Source organism: Podarcis bocagei (assembly GCF_964188305.1).
Source record: "Podarcis bocagei genome assembly, chromosome: 16".
Lineage (NCBI taxonomy): Eukaryota > Metazoa > Chordata > Lepidosauria > Squamata > Lacertidae > Podarcis > Podarcis bocagei.
Genome location: NC_138142.1, coordinates 35,101,536 through 35,129,122, shown reverse-complemented (window position 1 = coordinate 35,129,122; position 27,587 = coordinate 35,101,536). Strand labels below are relative to the sequence as shown.

Sequence of the window (27,587 nt, the reverse complement as noted above, 5' to 3'; positions counted from 1 at the left end):
GGTACCTCAGGTTAAGTACTTAATTTGTTCCGGAGGTCTGTTCTTAACCTGAAACTGTTCTTAACCTGAAGCACCACTTTAGCTAATGGGGCCTCCAGAGCACGATTTCTGTTCTCATCCTGAAGCAAAGTTCTTAACCTGAAGCACTATTTCTGGGTTAGCAGAGTCTGTAACCTGAAGCGTATGCAACCTGAAGCATATTTAACCCAAGGTACCACTGTATTTTCCTTTTTTAAAACACAAAACAACAGACAGTGACAGTCAGAACAGAGGCCTCCTCAACTGAGCCAGCCTTGCCCTATTTAGCAGCGCTTAGCAGATTCGTTAATTTGGGGTACCACAGCCAGGGAAGGAAACTCCCTCCCTCCCTACTCCTCCCTCTTGCTGGATGTGGGGAGGAAGAGGGGAGGGCAAGCAAGGAAACGAACAAGGCTGGGTGTCCATAGAGAGCAGATGATATCTGCACTTGGCACCGGCGGCCAAATTTCTGTTCCGTCCCTTTGGGAGTTTTTTATTTGGGGGAGTCTGGTTGGAGGCCAGTTGTTGCTCTCATGTGAGCTGTTCCTGCTTTCGGTGAAAACATCTGGACCCTTGGCGTGCGCATGCATATTCTCACGCACATGCGCACTGTCTCACTGTCGGCCCCCAACGGTTTCTCTCCACACTGCGTTTGGTGCGTGTTGAGTGGGTGAGGGTTCCTTTCCAAGGAAAAAGAGCAAGGCTTCTGCATGCTAGACTCCTAGAGCTAGGCTGTCCGCACACCCCTTTGCAAAGAGGAAGAGATAAGGGTCAAGTTAAACACCGCCCCTCCCCTACCGCTGAACAGATCGACCCCTTGCAAGCAGAGAAACAGAGGTAGAAAGGGGTGTCTGTGTTTAACTTGACCCTTTCCTTGCAACTGCATCTCTACCTGTGGTACAACATCTGCCTTGCGTGCAGACGGTCCTTGCATGCAGGAAAATCCCCAGCATTGTCACGTAGGGCTGGGAAGTGTCCCTGCCTGGAACCCTGGAGAGGTGCTGCCAGTCAGTGTGGACAATACTGAGTTGGGTGGACTCAGCAGAAAGCAGATCCCTATGTTCCTCAGAAGGGATGTAGTTCACTGGTGGAGCATCTGCTTCCTACCAGGTGTAGTCCTGATTAAAGATTGCTGTTTGTTCACCATCAGGAATGAAGCCTAAATGGGCGTCCTAAATGGGACGCGGGTGACACTGTGGGTTAAACCACAGAGCCTAGGACTTGCCGATCAGAAGGTCGGTGGTTCGAATCCCCGCGACGGCGTGAGCTCTCGTTGCTCGGTCCCTGCTCCTGCCAACCTAGCAGTTCAAAAGCACGTGCAAGTAGATAAATAGGTACCACTCTGGTGGGAAGGTAAACGGCGTTTCCGTACGCTGCTCTGGTTCGCCAGAAGCGGCTTAGTCATGCTGGCCACATGACCCGGAAGCTGTACGCCGGCTCCCTCGGCCAATAAAGCGAGATGAGCGCCACAACCCCAGAGTCAGTCACGACTGGACGTCATGGTCAGGGGTCCCTTTACCTTTAACAACAACAACAACAACAACAACAACAACAACAACAACAACAACAACAACAACACATGCCCGTGAATTGCATCTGCGAAATGACTGTTGTGTTGATGTTGACCCTTAAGGGGCTTCTTAAGAACCTAGATCAGCTCTCCTAGATTAGGCCAATGGCCAATCTAGTCCCAGCATCCAGTTCTCCCAGTGGCCAACCAGTTGCCTCTTGGAAAGCCTGCAAGCAGGACCTGAGCACAACACACACCCCACCTGTGATGCCCAGCATATCGCTGCCTCTTACAGCACAGGTAGACATTATCCACTGGGGAGCCAGCATGGTGTGGTGGTTACAGCATCGGACTAAAATCAGAGTTGGAAGGGACCCTAAGGATAATCTCATCCGACCCCCTGCAATGCAGGAATATGCAGCTGTCTCCTGCGGGGATCGAACCTGCAACCTCAACGGTATCAGCACCACGCTCAAACCAACTGAGCTATCCAACCTGACTAGGACCTGGGAGACCAGGGTTCAAACCTTCATCTCATCCACAAAAGTTCACTGGGCACAACTCTAAGACAGTCCCTGTGTCCTCTCAGCCTAACCTACCTCAAAGGGTTGTCATGGAGATTAAATGAGAAGGGAGAGAGCCACATAGGCCACCTCAAGCTCTTTGGAGAAAAAAGGTGGGGTACAGATTAGATAGATAGATAGATAGATAGATAGATTGATAGATAGAGTGGTACCTCGGGTTACATACGCTTCAGGTTACAGACTCTGCTAACCCAGAAATATTACCTCGGGTTAAGAACTTTGCCTCAGGATGAGAACAAAAATCGTGCTCCGGCGGCGTGGCGGCAGCGGGAGGCCCCATTAGCTAAAGTGGTCTTCAGGTTAAGAACAGTTTCAAGTTAAGAACGGACCTCCAGAACGAATTAAGTACTTAACCTGAGGTACCACTGTAGATAGATAGATGATAGATGATAGATGATAGATGATAGATGATAGATGATAGATATAGATATAGATATAGATATAGATAGATAGAATGTGGAGAATGAATCGTTTTTCTTCTTCTTCTTAAACACACACACGTGGAATTAGGGTGGACCGGATTACTCAGTGTGGAAGGCGAAGGGGGAGTAAAAGAAGCTGGCAGCTAGAGAATTGTTGGCATCTGGCGTTCCGCAGGGCACCCGCTGGCATCCTGCCAACCTCCCCCACCTTGGCAAAGATCCGCCGCTCGCTGAGTCTTTCATTCTTCTCTCCCTTCTCCCTCCACTTCCCAGGGAGCCTGGCTGCTAGGGAGCCTGGCAACAGGGGTATATTCCACCCTCTAAGCCGCTCCCATTGCTTGCCAGGCACTAATGAGGTTGTGGGCGTTTGGGGTGGGGGCAAGGCTTAGTCAGTCCTTTCCCTTAATTATTATTTTTGCAGGAATGCCCACCAGTGGTGACTCTTCCTTGGCACCCAGCCTCGCAAACGGTTGGGAGACTGGCACACACAATCTCGCATCTTTGGGAGGTTGGGTTTTTTTTTTTGTCTTCTTCAACTGCGGGTTGACTTTTGCCCGTGGCGACAGGTCTTTTTTGGGTGGGAGGGTGGCTGAGGTTTTCTGGGGACGGGTGAAAAGAGCAGAAACTCAGTTGCCGCTTTAAACCGATCCCCTGTCAAAACGGGAACCAGGCTGACGGCTGAAGGCGGGGGTCGCCTGTCTCGTGCTCTGCTCGCCAGAGGCCTCTCCTGCCAATCGGAGGCAGCTGGTTCGTCCTGAGTCATCTGTCGCCGGGCAATGCCACCTCTCTCTGTGGCAGAGGTTTTGTGACAGGAAGGTCTGGCCAACAAATGCTACCCAATTTTGGCTGGGGAACCGATGGGCCCATGAGTGGTTGCCGGAGAAAAGGAGCTGAATCTGAATAAACACAAATGTCATTGGACTCCAACTCCTGCCAACCCCTAGCCAGCACTGACAAGGGTCAGGTATAATCAGAGTTGCAGTCTGAAACATCTGCAGAACAACAGGTTAGCTACCCTTGACCAGCATTGACTGACAGCTGCTCTCCAGAGCTTTCCCAAACAGGAGTCTTTTCCAGCCCAATCTGGGAATGCTGGGCATTGGGCATGGGACCAGCTTTAACCACTCTCAATTCCAACCTGATACAGTGGTACCTCGGGTTAAGTACTTAATTCGTTCTGGAGGTCCGTTCTTAACCTGAAACTGTTCTTAACCTGAAGCACCACTTTAGCTAATGGGGCCTCCTGCTGCCGCCGTGCCACCAGAGCACGATTTCTGTTCTCATCCTGGAGCAAAGTTCTTAACTCGAGGTAATATTTCTGGGTCAGTGGAGTCTGTAACCTGAAGTGTATGTAATGTGAAGCGTATGTAACCTGAGGTACCACTGTAATTGCCACCTGCCCAGATTTTAACTTGACTGAATTAATTTTAAGATGCATTTTAATTAACGATGTCTGTTTTTATGCATATTGTGTTGTTTTTATGATGTTAGCTGCTCTGAGCATGGCTCAGCTGGGGAGGGCGGGATAAAAATAAAAATTTATGATGATGATGATGATGATGATGATGATGATTTCCACAATGGTTGTGTTCTGCCTCCACAGTCAGAGGCAGCCGTGCTTCTGAATAAGGAAAAAAGGTAAAGGTAAAGGACCCCTGGATGGTTAAGTCCAGTCAAAGGCAACTATGGGGTTCTGGCGCTCATCTCGCTTTCAGGCCGAGGGAGCCGGCGTTTGTCCACAGACAGCTTTCCGGGTCATGTGCCCAGCATGACTAAACCACTTCTGGCGCAGCAGAACATCGTGACGAAAACCAGATCACACGGAAATGCAGTTTACCTTCCCACCAGAGCGGTACCTATTTATCTACTTGCACTGGCGTGCTTTCGAACTGCTAGGTTGGCAGGAGCTGGGACAGAGCAACAGGAGCTCACTTTGTCCCGGGGATTCGAACCACCGACCTTCCAATCGGCAAGCCCAAGAAGCTGGTGGAAGCCACAGAAGCGCAAAGTGTTATTGCATTCAGGTTCTGCTTGCATGTTTCCCCCGAGCATGTGTTTGGCCACTGTGAGAACAGTGGACTATATGGGCTTTTAGTTCTTCTTAGGTTCTTTTGCATGCAAGCGCTCTACTATTGAACCACAGCTCTTCCTTTCCATGCCCTTATCACTTTGTGAGTAGCAAAAAAAACCCAGCAGAACTTATGCAAAGCAATGAAACAAAAGGAGTGCACAAATGTTGCCTTTTTGTAGTTGCTGGGTGGCAGAACTGCATGCTGGCACACACAGAACCATATAAATAAACCACTGGTGCTAGTTATGGCTTCCCCCAGAGAACCCTGGGAATCCTGGGACTCGGGTGGCGCTGTGGGTTAAACCACTGAGCCTAGGGCTTGCCGATCAGAAGGTCGGCGGTTCGAATCCCCGCGACCGGGTGAGCTCCCGTTGCTCGGTCCCTGCTCCTGCCAACCTAGCAGTTCAAAAGCACGTCAAAAGTGCAAGTAGATGAATAGGTACCGCTCTGGCGGGAAGGTAAACGGCATTTCCGTGCGCTGCTCTGGTTCGTCAGAAGCAGCTTAGTCATGCTGGCCACTGGACCCAGAAGCTGTACGCCAGCTCCCTTGGCCAGTAAAGCGAGATGAGCGCCACAACCCCAAAGTCATCCGCGACTGGACCTAACAGTCAGGGGTCCTTTTACCTTTACCTTACTAGTCATGGCTTCCCCCAAAGAATCCTGGGAACTGTGGTTTGCTAAAAGTGCCGAGAGTTGTTGGGAGACCTCTGTATTCCCCTCACAGAACTACAATTCACAGTGGTTTAACAATCAAGCCTTCCTCCCAGAGAACTCTGGGAACTGTAGTTCTGGGACAGGAGTACGGATCTCCTGACAACTCGCAGCATCCTTAACAAACTACAGCTCCCAGGATTCTACAGGAAAAGCCACGACAAAGTGGTATCATAAGAGTTTCAAATGCCTAGGGCAGGCGAGTAAGACCCCCATCGGCACTACACATTTAAAGCAGTACCGTACTACTTTCAACAATCACGGCTTCGCCGAAAGCGCCATGGGAGCTGTTGTTTGTCAAGGGAGGGTTAGGAGGCCCCTTATCCCACACACACCTGAGCTATAATTCCCAGAGTTCCCTGGGAAGAAGGATGGATGGTTAAAACCACTCTAGGAACTGCCGCTCTGTGAAGGGAATAGGGAACTCTCAGTGCCCTTAACAAATGGCAGTTCCCCAAAATCCTTGTGAGAAACAATGGCTGTCAATGTGCTTGAATTGTATGGTGCAGAATGGCCCAGGTTGCAGAGGAATGATTTACCAACATCCATCTTTTCAGCTCATAGAATAACCTTTCCCCTCCTCAGTGGCGTAGCGTGGGGGGTGCAGGGGGGGCCGGCCGCACCGGGCGCAACATCTGGGGGTTAGGGTTAGGGGGGGCAAATCCACAGGTTAGGCGGCGCAAATCCACGGGTTAGGGAGCGCAAATTACTTGCCTTGCCCCGGGTGCTGACAACCCACGCTACGCCACTGCCCCTCCTCACACAAATATAGGCCCTTGGCAGGAGTGGTCGCACCTATAGGCCTCCAAATTTCACTGGATTCCAACTCCCATCAGCCCCAGGCAGCACGGCCTATAGACAGGGGTGATGGGAGTTGTAGTTCATTGAATATTCCTGGATTCCAACTCCCATAAGTCCCAGACAGCACGGCCAATAGACAGGGATGATGGGAGTTGTAGTTCAACGAATATTCCTGGGTCCCAACTCCCATCAGCCCCAGGCAGCACGGCCAATAGACAGGGATGATGGGAGTTGTAGTTCAATGAATATTCCTGGGTCCCAACTCCAATAAGTCCCAGACAGCAAGGCCAATAGACAGGGATGATGGGAGTTGTAGTTCATTGAATATTCCTGGATTCCAACTCCCATCAGCCCCAGACAGCACGGCCAATAGACAGGGATGATGGGAGTTGTAGTTCAACGAATATTCCTGGGTCCCAACTCCCATAAGTCCCAGACAGCATGGCCAATAGACAGGGATGATGGGAGTTGTAGTTCAATGAATATTCCTGGATCCCAACTCCCATCAGCCCCCAGCCGGACACACACAAGAGGCACCTCCCTACGGCACACCCCCTGCGTCTCCGTGCGCGACTCGCGAGCTCACCTCTCACACACACGCACCGTCCAGGCAGCAATGATCCACAAGGAGATGCTGAAGACCAGGAGGACAGTCCCGGGGCAGATGGTCATGAGGGTCTTCATGACGAAGCGGGTGTTAAAGTTGATCTTGTTGAGGGCCCCGATGCTGCGGGACGAAGCGTCCGTGAAGAGTTTGCTGTGCAAGAGCATGACCCGGGCGATCAAGTAGAGACGCAGGAACATGGGGATGGAGAGGATAATGTCCACGTCCGCCTCCGCCCGCGAAGGCGTGTACGAGAAGGCCAGCCGGGCCGTCCAAAAAAACTTGTACTCCCCAGGGATGGGGTGAATGGCGCATACCAGCATCTCCAGGCTGATGTAGAGGATACGTTCGTAGGTCATGGCGATCCGCCAGTCGTCGGCACCATTGTCGATCACGAAGAGCTGGCGGGGGGGGGGAGGGAAGGGAGAAAACGGCAAGGGTTAGAAGAGATGGGCCTGGCAGCAGAATGTCGTCACAGTGTGGGGCATCTTGTAAAAGGATGTCTGCCAGTCACCTAGCCGTGCCCCACTCCACGATACGCCATTCTGTCCTGCCCCAGTTTCTCCCCAGCAGATACTTAACATTCAATGGACATTGAGAATGATGAATCCTCACTGAGTTTAGGATTTTTTTTCACGAAAAGTTTTTTCCTCTCTCTCTCTCTCTCTCTCTCTCTCTCTCTCTTTTGTTCTTCTGGGGATTCCCTCAAGATGTGTCAATACCTCCCTTTTGTGAGTGGATAGGTTCAAGCAGTGGTTTTTTTCGGGGGGGGGGGTATGCAGGGGTAAGCATTCCCCCCTTAAAAAATTGTGACTTTTTCTACTTTTGTCCATTTGCTGTATTTATTTCTCCCAATTTGAACTATAAAATGGTGATTTTCTTGAGTCAAAATGAGAATATCCCTAAACATTTTTAAAGAAAAAAAGCACTGGGGTCAAGCTTAAGTGACCTTAACTTAGGGCTATACTGGATAATTATTGTTATTGTTATTTACACTATTTCTATACTGCCCCACATATACATATATATACATTCATATATATGTTTATATGTGTATGTGTGGGTGCGTGTAAGTGTATATGTATATGTATATTTATCTGTATATGTATATATGTATATGTATATATGTACACACAAACACAGTACTCTCATTTTCCTACTCATATTGAAATACTGCCCCTCAATGAGGCCAAACTTAGATTCACAAAATGTTTAGGGGCATGTGTACCCCCAGAAAAAAAAGCAGTGTGTGTGTGTAATTCTAAGCAATGTACCGACTAAAGCAACAACAGACAACCGAAGCAACAAGTATTAAAAATTGCATAGTTAGCTTATAAAAATGTTACAAAATTACAAATAGTAATTACAAAATTACTAATAAATATAAAGCAATATTCAGTTATTGACTTTGGACGCACCTTCCCTTTCACCCTCCTGGCTGTCACTCATAGTCGTCCCCCCATCTACCCCCCCCCCCCGCTATCCACAGAACCCTCAAGACTGCCCATAGCTGTGTCCCATTCATCAGGCAGCTGCACAGTCCATACCCAGTTCCAAGTACCAAAGTTTGGCGTGTTTCCTAGCGGATACTGAAGAAGATGGAAAGAAAAGACACCCTTTCCAACTCACAGTTCTCTCTCCGGCCTCTGCCCCCTTCTTCTTCACCTCAATAGTCTCTACTTGTCCATTTCCTGGAGACATCGGGCCGGAGGACCAGTGTGAGAAACAGGATGCAGGGCAAGAGACAGCGGGGACTCGATTCAAGTGGGCTCTTAGGCAACCTTTGTCCCCACAGAGCAGGGAGGATAACTGCTGGCCAATAAGGTGGAGATCTTCCATTGTGTGTATAGGAAACCAATGCTTAATTACAACCTGCATTTCTCACAGATAATCACATTAATACACCTGCAGGAAATATTCCCCATTGGAGAGGAGGGGGGGAGTTGAGATTTCCTGCAGGTATATTAATGGGATTGTGTGTGAGAAATGCAGACTATTATTTCCCACCCTCCGCCATCATCATGACCAAGAGGCGCGTCTGGGCTCCCTGCTTGGAAAGTTTTCGTGCCTGCCTATCTGCAAGGCAGCTGTAGTCTATTTAAAGGGAGCCAGAGGCCTTGGGCCAACCGCCAGCCAGCAACTCGGCCCTTCCTGCCTGGGGCTCCATTACATACACACAGAAACCCACGGAGGGGGGAAATGCCATTGATCTCTCTTGACATCCGTCCTCCCTCTACCCCAAACAACAACAGAATGAATCTATTTCTCGGAGACGGGCTCTCTCCTACCCCACCCAACAACTTGTGAGTGTTGCCACCGGGTTTCCATGGCAACCCCATCCTAAGTCCAGAGGTACCTAATTAGTCTTCCCTGATGCTAAGTTGGCAGCAGGGGAAGAGAGAGCAGAGTGGAAGGCCACATCTACAACATTCATTTAAAGCACTATGATACCTCATGGCTTCCCCCAAAGGATTCTGGGAGCTGTAGTTTAAGGGTGCCAAGAAATATTTAGGGACCCCCCCCACTCCGTTCCTCTCCTAAAGCTATAGTCCCCAGAGAGGTTAAATCATAGATCTTCTCTTCATCCCAGATAACTCTGGGAATTGGGGCTCTCCTAATCTGAAAGAACGCCAACTCCCAGAATTCTCTGGGGGCAGCCATAGCTGTTAAGGGTGCGGAAAGTTGTCACGAGGCCCCAATAGGCACCATCATAGAGCTATCGCTTCCATAATTGTTTAACAATTAGTCCCTCTTCACAGAGAACTCTGGGAAATGTAGTTCTGGGAGAGGAACAGGGCTTTTTTAACGACTCTCTGCAAGCGTAAGGAAAGGCAGCTCCCAGAATTCTCGGGGGGGGGGGACTATGACTGTTTACAGGAGCATTACAGTGCTTTTAAAGTGTATGGAGCAAATGTTGCATTATAATGCACATATACATATTTTCTGGTTAGGTTAAAAGTTGCCTTCCAAGGAAGGCCAGGTAGAGCTAGGCCCTCTCTCAAGGGTCGCTAAGGCTTTCTGCCTGAGCTGTGAGCTGCTTGGGCTCCCTGGCTTCCACCCCACCAGCCACTACTGGCTCAAACTAAACAAGGGTGTCTCTGGACTTCAAATTCAGACTCATACAACAAAAAAAGAATATTTAGAACTTTCTGGACTCCTTTACCCTTGCTTATGAAAAAACTACCTAAGATATCTAGCTGATGGAGATGTCACAGGGATAATGCTTCTCTAAAACATACGTTTTTACAATGTCCCATACTGAAAAATGTGGGAAGGTAATAGAGACGATCAACACGACCCGTACGGAATAATCTTAAATTTGCAGAGGAAAACATCCTTTCGAATTATACACCCAATACATGGAACCTAAACAAAGGGACAATATGAAAGGACTCTCCTTACTACGGCAAAAAGACAAGTATTGATGAACAGGGAAAATAAAAAATGCAGTTCCCTTTAACAAATGGATTGAAGGTATGTACAAACTCACTACACATGAACAAGTTGCGGACAAATGTAGACCTTCCATGGCCAAATTCAGAGATAAATGCCGTATTAGGTTAAGGTCTGCTTAACTACGATAACATTTTTTTGGTAATGTATATATTCACCTTTCTCTGTGTGGGTCAAGTTAAGATTTACCTGTGAAAAAGGACTTTGTATTACAGTGGTACCTCGGGTTAAGAACTTAATTCGTTCTGGAGGTCTGTTCTTAACCTGAAACTGTTCTTAACCTGAAGCACCACTTTAGCTAATGGGACCTCCTGCTGCCACCACGCTGCCAAAGCACAATTTCTGTTCTCATCCTGAAGCAAAGTTCTTAACCCGAGGTAATATTTCTGGTTAGCGGAGTCTGTAACCTGAAGTGTCTGTAACCTGAGGTACCACTGTATTCTTTCCCCTCCCCACTTCATATTTGTTTAGATTAGTTTGGTTTTATATTGTATTTTGTTTTTTGAAAATCTTATTAAGGGGGGAGGTGATTATTATTATTATTAATAATAATAACAAGGAGAAGGGACTACCAAATGCATCTTACTCAATATCACCCACCTGCCCCCAAAGCATAATGGAAGCCAATCAAATCAAGGACAATTGGGCATCCTCATGCCCACACCAACAACCTTTCCCCTCCTCTCTCGTTGCATAAATAAAAACAAGCGGTATAAATAAATACACACCACACTCCATGCCAGAAGCTTAAATGCCTGGCTTTCCCAACCACAAACACTCCCTTTTTAAGTCTCTCTTGGGGCTGTGGTGGGATTGCATTGCGATTCAGAGAGGAAACCCATTTGGAATTGCCCAGAGTGAAATGCTAATTAATGAAAGAGCGAGGGATGCTGCTGTCATACACTGCGAGGATTCCCTTGCATGTTAAAGGAGCTGTAAGGCAGGCAGGCGTTAACTCCAGAATCCGCCACTCATTGCCAGGGACAGCTCACCCCAGAAATATTTGCCGCTAAGTAGCAGTTACTGAAAATGACAAATAGAGAGAACACTATCGAACTCAGGTCCTGTTTGTGGGCGTCGCACGGGAGCATCTGCTTGACCAATGGGAGAACAGGATGCTGGACTAGGCGGGCCTTTGGCCTGAGATTATCAAGGAAATATCATGGAATCCTAGAGTCGGAAGGGACCACAAGGGTCATCTAGTCCAACCCCCTGAAATGCAGGAATCTTTTGTCCAACACCTGATCCAGCAGGGCTCTTTCGATGTTCTTAACGTTTGAACTTGAACTGAATTTATTACGGTCCCAGACCAGACTCACATACCGGACTAAACAAGTCAGAAACACAATAAAATTAAGTTTAAGTTATCAATCAATATACAGTGGTGCCTCGCAAGACGAAAAGAATCCGTTCCGCGAGTCTCTTCGTCTTGCGGTTTTTTCGTCTTGCAAAGCAAGCCCATTAGCGAATTAGCGGATTAGCGCTATTAGCGGCTTAACGGATCAGCTGATAAGCGGTTTAGCGGCTTAGCGGATCAGCTGATAAGCGGCTTAGCGGCTTAGGATCAGCTGATAAGCGGCTTAGCGGCTTGGGGAAAAGGGGGGAGGGGGGAACCGCAGGAACTTGCAAGACATTGTCGTCTTGCGAAGCAAGCCCATAGGAAATTCGTTTTGCGAAGCACCTCCAAAACGGAAAACCCTTTCGTCTAGCGGGTTTTCCGTCTTGCGAGGCATTCGTCTTGCGGGGCACCACTGTAACGGTAAACAATACAGTTATGGCAGCGGTTAAAATATGGTTTAAGTCTTAATCTCTACAATATTCTCTATAATTTGCTTCTAAGGCCTTAGTCTTTATAATAGCACAGCTTGTTCTCTGATGTTTATACTAAATCTAATGGGTGGGAGGGGAGGGCCCTGATCCCACACACTTTACATGCCGCGCTGAAGTAGGGGGCACCCAACAAATAGTTCTGGGGTTTAACTTCAGTTTCAACTTTGGCCCAAATTAAACCCAGCATCCTCTGACTGAGGCTCGGGGCTCCTATTTTTGCCCCCACCCCCTCTGCTGGGAGCCAAAACTCAACCCAGAATAAACCCACCTTCTCACAAACAAACCCAGTCACCAAACAACCCACTTGACTTTTATTCATTTACAGTGGTACCTCCGTTTCCGAACAGTCCTGTTTACGAACTATTCGGTTTACGAACTCCGCAAAACTGGAAGTAGTGCCCCAGTTTGCAAAACTTACCTCGGTCTATGAATGGAAGCCAAACAGTGGAAGGGCACCGGCGGCAGGAGGCCTCACTAGGGAAAGCACACCTCGTTTTAAGAATGGATTTGGTTTAAGAATGGACTTCAGGGACAGATGAAGTTTGTAAACCGAGGTACCACTGTATTTCATAAAATTAATATGCCACTTGATTGTGTGTGTTGTTGCTTTTTAAAAAAACAAACAAACCCAAAGTGGTATACAATCAATGTTGTACAATGAGATTATCTGTAAACGTTGAAAAACAATTGAAAACGCTTTTTAAAAGCTAAAGTCAACGATGAGCTAAAAACCAGATGAAAACCTCTATCTCCATGCTCTAGGGGTCTGGATGGGCTTTTGCTTCTTTTTAAAAAAACGTTTTTAGTAGGTGCCAGAAAGAATACCGCCTGGTGTCAACAGGCAGGGAGTTCCAAAGTGCAGGTGCAGCCACACTAAAAGATCAACTGCTTACAAAAGTGGAACGCATCCCTTGCATGAGCAAAACGGGACTTTGGAAAAGCAAAAGGCTGTATTTAATTCTACTAAGCTTTGGTGAGATTAAGCTCAGCCTAACAAAGAGGTAATTTTGTCTTGTTGTGTTTTTTGTGTTTTTGTACAGTGGTACCTCGGGTTACAGACGCTTCAGGTTACAGATGCTTCAGGTTACAGACTCCGCTAACCCAGAAATAGTACCTCGGGTTAAGAACTTTGCTTCAGGATGAGAACAGAAATTGCGCAGCAGCGGCGAGGCAGCGGCAGCGTGAGGTCCCATTAGCTAAAGTGGTGCTTCAGGTTAAGAGCAGTTTCGGGTTAAGAACGGACCTCCGGAACGAATTAAGTTCTTAACCCAAGGTACCACTGTATTGTGATTTTACGTTGTGAACTGCCCTGAGACCTGTGGGTATACAAATTTAATCAACAGCAGCAGCAACAACAACAACAATGCCAGTTCTGCAGTTTGGAGAGGTCCAGCAAGCATCGATGAGGTTAGGCAACCTTGCAGACTTTTAATGACCCGCCACCTTTCCAAAGCTAATCCTTGGCTTTGTGCAAAGCCCAGAGTCTGGAAACACACAGCTTCCTAGCCCAGCCCTTGAAGACAGATAAAAGTAACTGTCTGAGCAGGATTCACAGAAGTTGGCAAAGAAGACAAGATGAAATTGCTTCTCGCAGTGGACATCTGTCACCAGAAACTTCCCTAGTGCAAACTAACACATCTTAAAAGGTAGCGCAGTTCACACGTAGGAAACTGCCTTATAATTTTCACAGACCCTTGGGCCCACCTAGCTTCCCCCCCCCAATATAATCTTTATTAGTTTTACAAATTTCATATTACATATACATATTCTATTACATTTTACATTTGTACTTGCTCCTAAGAGCAGACTTCCCTCCTTCCTTCTTCTGACTTCTTTATATCGCCTCTAAATTTTTCGCATTGTCTTTATTCATTTTATATATAGTTGGAGGCAGTGAGAGATTTTACTTTCTTGGGCTCCATGATCACTGCAGATGGTGACAGCAGTCACGAAATTAAAAGACGCCTGCTCCTTGGGAGAAAGGCAATGGCAAACCTAGACAGCATCTTAAAAAGTAGAGACATCACCTTGCCAACAAAGGTCCGTAATTGTGAACAAAGCACAGATCGTGAAGCTGAGGCTCCAATACTTTGGCCACCTCATGAGAAGAGAAGACTCCCTGGAAAAGACCCTGATGTTGGGAAAGATGGAGGGCGCAAGGAGAAGGGGACGACGGAGGACGAGATGGTTGGACAGTGTTCTCGAAGCTACAAACATGAGTCTAACCAAACTCTGGGAGGCAGTGGAAGACAGGAGGGCCTGGCGTGCTCTGGTCCATGGGGTCATGAAGAGTCAGACACGACTAAACGACTAAACAACAACATATAGTTATTCTGCTTCCACATTTGTCCATAAAATGTCTGTATATGAATAAATCCTTCTATATATACAATTCTTATTGTCTATCCATATATCATTTGCAACTACTATTGGTTACTTTAATTGCATTGTACTTATTGTTGTTATTTTTCCAATCAAGTTATTTGTATGGCACATTATGAGGTTTGTTTCAATTCTACTGGTTTCTCTATTTCATGCATATCTTTCCTATGTACAGCATAATTTTCTTCCATTCTTTTTGAAATGTTTCATCGCCCTGTTGTCGGATTTCCCCCGTTAATTTAGCTATTTCTGCGTATTTCATTACCTTCTGTTGCCAATCTTCCACTTCCTTGGCCCACCAAACTTAGTATTGTCTATACTGACAGGCAGAGGCTCCTCATCATTTCAGGCAGGGGACATTCCCAGACGTCCCTGGGATTGAACCCGGAGCCTTCAACATGCAAGGCAGATCCTCTACCACTGAGCTATACCCATTCTGTAACAATAAAAAGATCTGGAGGTGGGAAAACCCGTTTGCAGGGGGGGGGAGAAATCAAACGAGCACAGAATGCTAAATGCCGGGGGGGGGGGGAGGTCAAGAGTGGAAAACCAGGGAGAGTAGGAACAGAGCTGCTGAACAGAACGCAGCAACATTTTGTTGCAGACTTGTAATTACACAACCATTCATTCCCCCCTCCCGGCCTTCCCATATTTCCTCCACCAACTTTCTATGCCAACCCGCAATAATTTCAGGTTGGGGAACATGAGCGGCATCGCAACGCCATGGGTGCTTTTGCAGAGTGCCAGAATTCAATCACGTGTCTGATTCGGAACAAAGCTCTCTTGCCTCGTCTCCCCCAGAGGCCTGACCTTTACCTGAGACACATCAATAACATCTGCATCACCTGGAGCCAAGCAGGGAGGAGCCCCTGGGGAGAAATTCCACCTGCATTTCGGCAACCTCCACACCACCCACCAAAGCCCGGACCAGTCTACAAAGCAGATTCCTTTTTGGATAGCACAGCGCATTGATGCAATGGCCGTATAAAGACATTAAAAAATATATAATCAGTGTTCACACATTATCTACAGCAGACAGAAGCTCAAGTGATCTACGCCAGATCAGCAAGAAGGTCTTCCGAATTCCAAGCATCTAACCCAGTGTTTCCCAAACTTGGGTCTCCAGCTGTTTTCGGACTACAATTCCCATCATCCCTGACCACTGGTCTTGCTAGCTAGGGATGATGGGAGTTGTAGTCCAAAAACAGCTTGGAACCCATAGAAATAGAAGTTACTTTCTGAAAATACTACAATACAATAAAGGTAGTGGAATGGTTTTTTTAATTTAAAAATCCCCCTCACTCACCAAAAAGCAAATCCAAAAACTTTACAAAGAGGTTCAGGCATGCCTCTTTCTGTGCAGGAGCTAAACACCAGGCACTGTTTTAAAAAACTTGTGTTACAAAGGTATGGCATGTCTACTCAGAAGTCTCTTAATGGGGCCTACTCCCAGGTAAGCAGGTACAGGATGGCAACCTAGGCTTTGGTTGGCATGGGGGGAACAGGGCTCTTGTGCTGTATAGCAGGCAGAAATTCAACAGGTTAAGTCTCTCCTGGTACAATTATGGGAAGGCACGCCAGGATCCTCCTGTTTAATGCTCTTTTGGTTTTGCTGTGTATTTTCCTTGTACAGTGGTACCTCAGGTTAAGTACTTAATTCGTTCCAGAAGTCCGTACTTAACCTGAAACTGTTCTTAACCTGAAGCACCACTTTAGCTAATGGGGTCCTCCTGCTGCCGCCGCGCCGCCAGAGCACGATTTCTGTTCTCATCCTGAAGCAAAGTTCTTAACCTGAAGCACTATTTCTGTGTTAGCGGAGTCTGTAACCTGAAGCGTATGTAACCCGAGGTACCACTGTATTCCTTTTTATTCCATAAAGACGGTTAAAGAATTTGCCAGCCAGCATTGAGTTATGCCTTTTCATTTGTGGCTATGCATATCAATTTGCCAGGCAGCATTGAGTTATGCCTTTTCATTTGTGGCTATGCATAATTCCAAATGATTCCTGGGTTCAGGGGGAAAAAATGTTTTCTAACCTACAGCAGCAGCACACCAGTGACAGGTGATATAACAACCAAGATGGAACAGTGCTGAGAAAAGAAGAAAGGGTTTCAAACATGTTCATTTATGAACAACAACAACAAATGAATAGATTATCTCCCCCCAACAACTTTACGTTCCTCTGCTCTTTTCTGTTCTTTCGGTGGAAGGGCAGCCACTTTGCATTAGAGTCTCACCCCCGGCCTAATCTAGAACGGCTCTTCTTATCTTTGTATGTTCTCTGACTGCCCGCAGTTCTTCCCCCAGCATCCACTATTCAGAGGTAGACTGCCTCTGAACGGGAAGGCTCCATTCAGAATTCACTCTAGAATTCACCCCTGCAAGATAAATAATGGCGAACAAGTTGGATAGCTTTGGAGAAGATGACATGAGTTTATGGAAGAAGAGACTATGTTCTCCCTCAGCATGCCTCTGAATACCAGCAGCCGGGAATTGAAGGGAGAGTTGCTGTTGCACTTGGATCTTGTCCGTTGTCGTTCTTGTTGATGATGTTGATGTTGTTGATGATGTCCCAGGGCAGGTGACAACAATTAGATGGCTATTACATAGCTCAGAAAAAGGACAACAAAATGATCAAGGGGGTGAAACAGCTCCCCTAGGAGGAAAGATTGCAGCACTTGGAATTTATTAGTTTTAGATAGAAAATCTGAGAGAGAGATGACACAAAAGCAATTTATGCTAATACGCATGGCGTCGAGAAAGGGGATGGGTTTTCTCCCTCTCTCATAACCCTAGATCAGGGGTCTGCAACCTGTGGCTCCGGAGCCGCATGTGGCTCTTTTACACCTTTGCCGCGGCTCCGGGGTGGATACTAGCGAGGGGAGGAGGCGCATTGTGCGCCCCGACATTCCCCACTGTGGCGGGCGCTGTACTGGCTGTGACGTCGCATGGGGGCGGTGCGTGCATTAGTCACACACTGCCCCGATGTCACCTTCCTGCCCGCCCGCTACATTGTAAGGGGCATGTACGCTGGTCACTGCATTAAAAGGGGCCATGTATGCTGGTCATTGTTTTGAAGGGGAGTGAAGAATACACACACAAAAAAAGGTAACTTGTTAATTTAACGTTTATTTCTATGAGGAGGAGTAATCCTGAGGGGTCAAACAAAGAAATAATAAAAAGTGACAAAAAAGTTATTTTTATAATGACGAGTTTTGCGGCTCCCAGTTTTTTTTTCTTTGGAAACGGGTCCAAGTGCCTCTTTTTGTCTTAAAGGTTGCAGACCACTGCCCTAGAACATGGGAAAATTCCTTCCAGTAGCATCTTAGAGACTAACTAAGTTTGATATTGGTATGAGCTTTCATGTGCATGCACACTTCTTCAGATACAGCTCATACGGTACCAATAACAAACTTAGCTGGTCTCTAAGGTGTGATGTGGGTGGCGCTGTGGGTTAAACCATGGAGCCTAGGACTTGCCGATCAGAAGGTTGGCGGTTTGAATCCCCGCGACGGGGTGAGCTCCCATTGCTTGGTCCCTGCTCCTGCCAACCTAGCAGTTCGAAAGCACAAAGTGCTTGTAGATAAATAGGTACCACTCCGGCGGGAAGGTAAACAGCATTTCCATGCGCTGCTCTGGTTCGCCAGAAGCGGCTTAGTCATGCTGGACACATGACCCGGAAGCTGTACGCTGGCTCCCTTGGCCAGTAAAGCGAGATGAGCGTCGCCGCAACCCCAGAGTCGGTCACGACTGGACCTAATGGTCAGGGGTCCCTTTACCTTTACTTTACCTTTAAGTTCGTTATTGGTATGAGCTACTAGAAGGAATTTTTTTATTTTGTTTCGACTACAGCAGACCGACACGGCTACCTACCCGTAAGTAGAACATGGGGACATCCAATGAACGTTGGAAGATTCAGGACAGATCAAAGGAAGTCCTTCTTCACACAAGGCATAGTTGAACTATGGAACTCCCCGCCACAAGAGGCAGGGATGGCCACCAACTTGGACGGCTTTAAAAGGGAACTAACTAGGCAAATATGCAGAGAAGGCTATTAATGCCTGCTAGCCACAATGGCTAGGATCTCCCTACGTTCTCCCTCCACAGTCAGAGGCAGTAATGTTTCTGAATCGCAGCTGCTGGGAAACACAGATGGGGCCAGCAGCTCCTGAACCCGGGTCCTGCTTGTGGGCTTCCTGTTGAGGCATCGAGGTGGCCATTGGGAGAACAGGATACTGCACAAGATGGGCCTTTGACGGTCAAACTTTGACCTGATCCTTCTGGGCCATGGGTAGGCAAACTCAGGCCTGGGGGCTGGATCCGGCCCAATCGCCTTCTAAATCCGGCCCGTGGACGGTCCGGGAATCAGCGTGTTTTTACATGAGTAGAATGTGTCCTTTTATTTAAAATGCATCTCTGGGTTATTTGTGGGGCATAGGAATTCATTCATTTATATATATTTTTTTCAAAATGTAGTCCGGCCCTCCACAGGGTCTGAGGGACAGTGGACCGGCCCCCTGCTGAAAAAGTTTGCTGCCCCCTGTTCTGGACTCCTCTTCTGAAATGCATCCCTGCATTTGCAGCAGAGCATTCTGCGCTGCAATCTCCGGGCATCTTTTTCTTAAAAGGAGGAGGAAATTGCCAACAAGGCAAATTCTCCTCCTTTTTTCCTGGCTCCCACCAGTATCAAAAACGCCGTGTCTTGGGTTACGGGGGCCTGAGAAAAACCGGGAAGAGACGCTGAGCCTAGCAGAGCGGAAGAAAGCAGATGTTTTGCACAGGGCGAGGAGGTGGGATTAGCACCCTCCGCAGCTGCCGGGTTCATGCTTAGTTACACGAAGCCGATTTCTCTCTGTGTACTCAGGGTGAAAGGGCAGCTGGGAGCGGCTGTGTATTGTCACAGCAGCAGCAGGAGGCCATCTGTGCAATAGCGTGCCAGCCATCCCAGCTTCAGGCTGGATCATAGGCTCCTAGATGCAGCTGTGTCGTACACCCTCTGAACCACTCGCAGAATCGTAGAGTTGGAAGGGGCCACGAGGGTCATCTAGTCTAACCCCAGGCCATGCAGGAATCTTTTTTGTCCAACATCGGGCTCGAACCCCTGACCCTGAAATTAAGAGTCCCATGCTCTTACCGACTGAGCTGTTCCAGGGATTTAAAGTCTCCTACACAACTTCAAGGAAAACTGACCTAACCTGAAAGTAATCAGGGGACAAGCAATATATACCATATTTTTCCGTCTATAAGACGCCCCCATGTATAAGATGCCCCCTTATTTTTGGAGACTCGGGTTTAAGAAAATGGGAGGAGATGGCCCAGAGTATGAGATGCCCCCTAATTGTTTACATTATTTTTTTAGGGGGGAAAGCTTGTCTTATACACAGAAAAATACGGTATACAGTGGTACCTCATGTTACATACGCTTCAGGTTACAGACTCTGCTAACCCAGAAATATTACCTCGGGTTAAGAACTTTGCTTTAGGATGAGAACAGAAATCGTGCTCCGGCGGCACGGCAGCAGCAGGGGGCCCCATTAGCTAAAGTGGTGCTTCAGGTTAAGAACAGACCTCCAGAACAAATTAAGTTCTTAACCCAAGGTACCACTGTATATTACTTTGCCGGACAGTGTTAGGATTTTTATCACTTTCGTTAATGATAAAACTAATCATTTATCTCCTTCACAATATATTAGGGTTTGCTCTTTTGACAGATTTTATGTATTTTGGTACGTGTTATTCCAAAACTGCTGTTTCTTATACCTCGCCACCCACGCCTAGAGCACAGCCGACTTCCCATCCCTGCAGGTAAATCGCCCACGGGGGTCCATCAAAGGAACATGGTTTTATGAGTCGCCCTGACAGCTCATTCAATAATCAAGGCAGCCCCATTCACAGCAGTGCTAAACAAAGCTGTCCCCATGCTACGATTGCATGACATACCCTTTTGAGAATGAGGGCTGCATTCCCTCTTGGGCGGCCTTCCGGGGGCCTAGAGGCATATGACAGTGGTGGGTGGAGCCAGAGGCAAAAAGTGGGCGGAGCAACTAATGCAGGGAGAGTCCTAAGGGTCAGACAAGGAGGTCTCAATGTCCATATTTGGCCCCAGGGTGGCGGCTCCCCACCCCTGATTTCCAGACCCTTTAAGCTGAGGGGACAGGGGACTGCCCCACTGAGACACCCATGTTTCTTCACCAGCCAGACTCATATCCGCCTCTTGGCCTCCCTGCTCACTAAACCCTGTTACCGCTTCAGCTTCAGGCAACACCTCCTCCCTGTCTTCTCCCTCTGACCACCTATCGTCGTCCCTGTTATGTACTGAAGTTCTCACCCTGGGCCAGCAGGGGGATACTGTAGATAGTTATGCAAATGAGGATCGAAAGTGACGTTCAGTGATTGGATAATTTGTATGCAAATGAAGGATCGAACGTGACGTTCAGTGATTGGATAGTTTGTATGCAAATGAAGGATCGAACGTGACGATCAGTGATTGGATAGTTTTAGAAAGTTGCTACAGTTACGTTGTTCTGGAGCTCTATATAAGCAGGCTGACTGAGCTCCTCAGTTCAGTTCTGTTCTGGCCTGTGAATAAACAAGAGCTGTTTGAAGAATCGCTGTGTCGTCTGATATGTTCGCCCACAACTTAACAGTCCCACCACCCATCCCCAAGCTCTAAGTCTTCTTCCTTTGGGGGTTCCCCAGCTGGAGCGTCCCACCTCTCCTCTGCATCCAGCCAGTTCATGGCGTCGAGGGTTAACTCCGCGCTCCCACCCCTACAGCCTTCCACTTCTCCATTAGGTCTTAGGACCGCTGACAGCTGCCTGACAACGGACAAATGTGCCCCCAATTCCCTCCCTCCACCAACACGGGAGCAGGCTCGCTCCAAATTGATACGGACAGCACACTCCCAAACAGAACACGTCCCTCTAAAGAGAGCTGCAATCCGTTAACAGGCGTCAGACTAGCCCTGAGGGAGAGCTGGTGGCGGCACTGAAACAGGAGAGGCAGCCAGAATGCCCTTATTGGAAAAACAGGTTTAGAAGGGCACAAGAGCAACTGGTATTCATTCAGAATCATTGCTGCCTCCGGCCATGCAAGCAGAACACAGCCACTGTCATGGTTGGAAGCAGAGGAATGCTAGGAGGATCGAGACGGGAAACCACCAACGGGAGAACCCAGCGCCATCCCAAGACAGACTCCAAAATGGCACCAGGAAAGAAGGGGGCGAGGGAAGATCTACGGCAGGAACGAGGAGGAGAAGAAAGATAGGCATCAGAATCTGTTGTCCCTGCGGATCCTGCTTCCAGTTGCCTCCCTCTGCCTTATGGGTGGGCTGGTCCCAATTAGGATGAAATCCCACATCTCAGAGATGTTTAGGGAAGCTTTTAATGTTTGATGGGCGGGGTATTATTATTATTATTATTATTATTATTATTATTATTATTATTAGATGGTTCTGGAGACCCCATAATTGCAAAATGCAGGCTTTATACCAGATGAGTAACTCCACATCCGGAAATATCCAATTTCTTTCTTTCTTTCTTTCTTTCTTTCTTTCTTTCTTTCTTTCGGATGGTTCTAGACCTCAAGATAGGTGTTTTAAAAATACATGGGCCAAAAGTTGAAATTTCAGAAGCGAGAGCCCCGAGAGAAGTAAAATAATGTATGCCAATGGGCACATGCAAATTTGGATCTATTTATTTATCAAGGGAGCTTTTACTAGATATACAAATTTGGGTTGGGTGGGTGTGCTTAATTTATTTAAAACGTTATATGCTACCTTTCCCAGATTCGTTGGCTTATGTAAAAATGCATTCTAAAAATAAAACAATCAGGAAGACAAGCACACAGAAAACTCAGCAATGACAACAGCAAAAAGGAGTTCAGCGGACAAAATATCATTAACTCCGAGAAGCCCGAAAGACGTAGGCAAGTGTGCAGGCTCATCACAAACAAATCTCTCAAACACAATTTATTTTTAGTGTCTGACGGGCAGAAACTCAAAATCTGAAGCTTCTCTTGGTATAGAGCAGCAGCATTCTGAGTTGCTACCTTTGTTGAATGCCTACCTGCCACGAAGCAGTTGTGTAAGTACAGAAACAGGAGGCCACAATTCTGTTGGAGGGCATGATGAGCCCTCCCTCTCCTTCCAGCCTTGGAGCTGTAAGAAAGGCGTTGCCTTTGGACATCACAACAAACCATGGTTTTATCAAAATGGGAGCAAGCCCAATTTCCACCCTGGGCTCTTACTCTTCCCCACCTCACTGCTGGCGTGACCAGGAAAAGCTTCAAGGTTTCTTCTTACAGTTTTGATTAACTACAGTGTGTCTTGTCACCCGAAGCAAAAAAACACCCTGTGGTTTGTCTGAAACAAGCCAACTTCAAACCACAGTTTACAAAGTCAGCTTGTTTCAAACAAACCATAGTTAAGATTGCACCCACACCCTAAACTGTGGTTAAACTGTTCAAAAATGGAGGTGAAAAGGGGGCGGTGCATGCAGAAGCCCAGCAGAAGCTACGTTCAACCCCAAAATGACAAACCACAGTTTACCATGACATCATAATGCAGCCAATTTCCCCAGTTGCTTGGGATCCACTTGCAGTTCCATTGCAGGATCAGTCCCCCAAAAACTACCTCCCCGGCCCCAAGCCTAGAGCTGGGGAAAGGGATGGTGGGGGGGGGGGTTCTGGAGATCACCCCCAACTTTGTGCTTGATATCTGGAGGTGCAGGGGCAAAACATCACCCCTTTTGTAGTGCCATTTTGGCTAAAGGGTATAAATGCTATAAATCAGGCATAGGCAAACTCGGCCCTCCAGACGTTTTGGGACTACAACTCCCATCATCCCTAGCTAACAGGACCAGTGGTCAAGGATGATGGGAACTGTAGTCCCAAACATCTGGAGGGCTGGAGTTTGCCTATTCCTGCTATAAATCAACAAAATAACATTGAAATGCACAGAAATAATTGTGATTTGCAATAGGGGAAGTCTCTGTGAGATGGGGGTTGCGATGGGGAGTGTGACTCCAAAAAGGCCAGTTGCTTGCAGAAATGACTGGCAGAATCCGGGACCAGGGAGAAGAGTTGGCAGAAGAAGATTGGAAAAAAATTAAGGACTATTTACAAAAATATTGTAAAATTAAGGAATGTTGAATGATGCTGGATTGAAATCAAGTTTCAAGCAGTAACTATGATAAAACGACTTTCTTTTTGTAAGCAAGAATTTAAAGCTATAATAATCTAAGATGTTGAGATAAGGATTTGCTGTACAAACAATTTAAACTGGGTATACAAGAAGGGGAGGTATGAGGAGGTCGGGGAAATAAGTTACAAGAAAATAAGGTGTGAAATTTAAGTGTTTTTAATATTTTTGTTTGTTTTTTCTTTTGTTTGCAAAAAAATTGGAAACTTTAATAAATATCTTTTAAAAAACAACAACAAAAAGGCCAGTTACCTGCACCCAACAAACACCCAGCCTGGACCCAAAGACCCCCATGAATGCTTCAGACCGAGAATCAGTTCCATCTGGCAGCGGTTCCCGTTTAACAAGCAAGGAAAACACACACAGCTAAAGGAGTAATTCCTTCTCCCATCGCTTTCCTGGCACGCTGCAGAGCTAATAAAATCTGTGGGGTAGGAGGAGATGAGCAATGGGGTCAGGGTGACCTCGGCAATGGTGGATTTCAGAGGGAACCACTGGGTATACTCGTTTGCGGAGGGGAATGGGGTGGGTTTTCTAAGCCAAGGCCAAACAGAATACGGAAAGAAAGAAAAACAGTGTGAATTGTTCTCCAGCTCCTCTTTCATTGCTTTTAAATATTGGCAGCTGAGGGGTAAGGGGGGTGTAAAGGAGCCAGAGTCGAGTCGTGGCTGGACTAGGAAAGGGTTAGGGAACGTCCGGCCTACAGATCTTACTAGGCCCAACACGGCTCCTAATTTGGCCTGTGAGACTGTTTTCTGCAATAAAATAAAATAAAATAAAAGGCACAGTTCCAAAGGAGCATTGGGAAGGTTCAAGAGAGCTCCTGAATGTTGCTTTCAAAGAGGGGCTCGCTGATCAGTGCTGTCAACAAGCCCATCTGAAACTGTAGCGTCGCCTCACTAACAGTGAAGGGCAGGCAAGAAATCTAATAATTAATAATAAAATCCCCTCTTCCACCCAATTATCTTCGTATATACATAAAAGCGTCAGGTATCGCCACACGCTGAAGTTGGACGCTCACTTCCATGCCTCTCATCCACTTGGTTTCTGCACCGTTTGAAGGGCACTCTGCACATGTTCAGAGGCCAGACCTAATCCACAAATGTGGGGGTCTAACTTTTTTTTAAAAAAAAAAGAGCAGGAGGAGGAGGAGGAAATGCCTCATGGGAAAGATGAGCCTGGCATGAAAGGTTGTGGGTTTAGTTTAGCGCCCATACCACCACCCCACCAAAAAAAAAACCCCAAATAAACCCAAAGCCTGATTGTGAGCACCCGATTCAAGCCTGCTGGAAGCGGGCAGGAGAACATGCAATCAGCAAAAACAAAAATGCCAGGAAGCCGTGTCAATTGCTCTGGTAACCTTGGCAACCCACAGCCAGACAGTGGCAAGGAGGAGGCCTAGTTGTCACCCATTGGGCTACACCCCCCCCCAAAAAAAAAGGATGGGATCTCAAGCCATCTGGGTCCATGGAACATTTCCTACTGATCACAAAGCATTTTTGGGGAAGGGGAGAAAGGGAAAGCTCCCTCCCCCAATGCATCCACACATATTTTTTTTACTTTATATATTTTCACACAGGTGCGAAAATCAGCTCTCTAAAGCAGGGGTAGGCAACCTAAGTCCCGGGGGCTGGATGTGGCCCAATCGCCTTCTCAATCCGGCCCAGGGAATCAGCATGTTTTTACATGAGTAGAATGTGTCCTTTTATTTAAAATGCATCTCTGGGTTATTTGTGGGGCATAGGAATTTGTTCATTTTGCGCCCCCCCCCAAGAAAAATATAGTCCTGCCTACCACATGGTCAGGGACACGGGTGGCGCTGTGGTCTAAACCACAGAGCCTAGGGCTTGTGGATCAGAAGGTCAGTGGTTCAAATCCCTGCGATGGGGTGAGCTCCCGTTGTTCGGTCCCTGCTCCTGCCAAACTAGCAGTTCAAAAGCACCTCAAAGTGCAAGTAGATAAATAGGTACCGCTCTGGCGGGAAGGTAAACGGTGTTTCCGTGCACAGCTCTGGTTCGCCAGAAGCGGCTTAGTCATGCTGGCCACATGACCCGGAAGCTGTACGCCGGCTCCCTCGGCCAGTAAAGCGAGATGAGCGCTGCAACCCCAGAGTCGGCCACGACTGGACCTAATGGTCAGGGGTCCCTTTACCTTTACCTTTGCCACATGGTCGGAGGGACAGTGGACTGGCCCACAGCTGAAAAAGGTTGCTGACCCCTGCTCTAAAGAAACCCCAAAATTTGAGGGAGAGGCAGGGAGGGATCACGTTTTACTGGCAGGATGGCGTCAATGTGCTGAGACAAGGAGCTGCACAGCAATGCCTAAACCCCAAAGACAAACCTAATCCTCTCTCCACACTTATAGCCCACCCTGAGACCTGCGGGTATAGGGCGGAATATAAATTTAATAAATAATAATTTCCCCTCCAGGCTGGTGCATGTTGGGAGTTGTCAGGCCTCATTCCAGTCCCCTTCCTTCTATGACTTGGGGTTACTTCAAGTTGTACCCACAAAACTCTTCATTTAAAGCAAGGGTGGGCAGTGGCCCTCCAAATGTTGCTGTCCCCAACTCTCATCCGTCAAACCAGAATATTCACCAATATGGTCAATATTCACAGACTACCCCTAGAAGGGACGCGGGTGGCGCTGTGGGTAAAACCTCAGCGCCTAGGACTTGCCGATCGTATGGTCGGCGGTTCGAATCCCCGCGGCGGGGTGAGCTCCCGTCGTTTGGTCCCAGCTCCTGCCCACCTAGCAGTTCGAAAGCACCCCTAAGTGCAAGTAGATAAACAGGTACCGCTTTATAGCGGGAAGGTAAACGGCGTTTCCGTGCGCTGCGCTGGTGCTGGCTCGCCAGAGCAGCTTCGTCACGCTGGCCACGTGACCCGGAAGTGTCTGCGGACAGCGCTGGCTCCCGGCCTCTAGAGTGAGATGAGCGCACAACCCTGGAGTCTGTCAAGACTGGCCCATACGGGCAGGGGTACCTTTACCTTTACCCCTAGAAGACCACAGCTTAGCTACCCTGCAGCTTCAAATCTTTCAGCTGCCGTTCCTCAAAAAGGGATTCCAAGGTGGCATACATAGAAGCGCGAATGAAACTCTTCACCGAAGCATAAAGAAGAAATGTTAATAGACTGGTTTGGCGTTTCAAAAGTCTATTCGGGGTTTCTAGTCCTTAAGAAGAGCTGGCGACAGCACCCATTTGTTCTCTAGCTAGGGAAAGCTCTCTGCGGGTGCCCCGGCTGATGTGATTTTGCTGACTGATTTATGCCACTTTTATCACACCCTACGGTGTGTGTATTTCGTTTTAATATGCCATTCCTTGCGTTCGGGGTCCCTTTAGGCTAAAAAACAGTATATAAATAAACTGCGCTAAATTATAAATAAATAAATACACAAAAGTCATCGCCAGCACGGGTGCCCTCTGGGGGTTTTTGGACTACAAATCCCACCAGGCACTGCCAGCCGGAGAAGACTGCTGTTCTGCTGAAACCTTTCAGCGGTTCTCAACCTGTGGGTCCCCAGATGTTGTTGAACTACAACTACCATCATCCCTGAGCTCTGACATTGCTAGCTAGGGGTGATGGGAGTTGTAGTTCAACAACATCTGGGGAACTTCAAGCAATTGGTAATACATTAATAATAATAATAATAATAATAATAATAATAATAATAATAATAATAATAGAGAAATCAATGTAACATCAACTCGTAGGACCGCAGGGGCATTACCTGAACTTCTCGGGTGTGATAGGCAATGATGAGTCCCAGCAAGATGATGGTGGAAAGGCTTATAAGGCATTTGAGTGCCAGTGAGAACATGGAGCCCTGTCAAACCGAGAAGGAAGGGAGAGGTTAGCTGTAAAGTTGAGAGCAACACACACACAATAACCCTGCAGAGCAGGCCCTTCTCCCTTTCACAGGGGGTGTGAAGCAGCAGGGTATTTTAGGGTGATGGATAATAGCAATAATAACAGGGTTGCAACCTATATTTGTCCTACTC

General features: G+C 47.5%; 1 protein-coding gene and 1 long non-coding RNA gene across 2 annotated transcripts in view; one reads left to right on the top strand and one right to left on the bottom strand.

Annotated features, from left to right (window-relative positions):
• Window positions 1-27,587, top strand: part of LOC308575376 — a 137,794-nt gene that overhangs the window by 65,075 nt on the left and 45,132 nt on the right. The gene's annotated exons all lie outside the window — the stretch shown is intronic.
• KCNN3 (potassium calcium-activated channel subfamily N member 3) overlaps window positions 1-27,587 on the bottom strand; it is a 95,000-nt gene that overhangs the window by 50,032 nt on the left and 17,381 nt on the right. The window contains exons 2-3 of the mRNA XM_081173562.1: window positions 27,317-27,412; window positions 6,704-7,122 (exon numbers count right to left, since the gene is read on the bottom strand). Of these exons, the coding sequence (XP_081029688.1) occupies window positions 6,704-7,122; window positions 27,317-27,412 (515 nt within the window). The remainder of the gene's footprint in view (window positions 1-6,703; window positions 7,123-27,316; window positions 27,413-27,587) is intronic.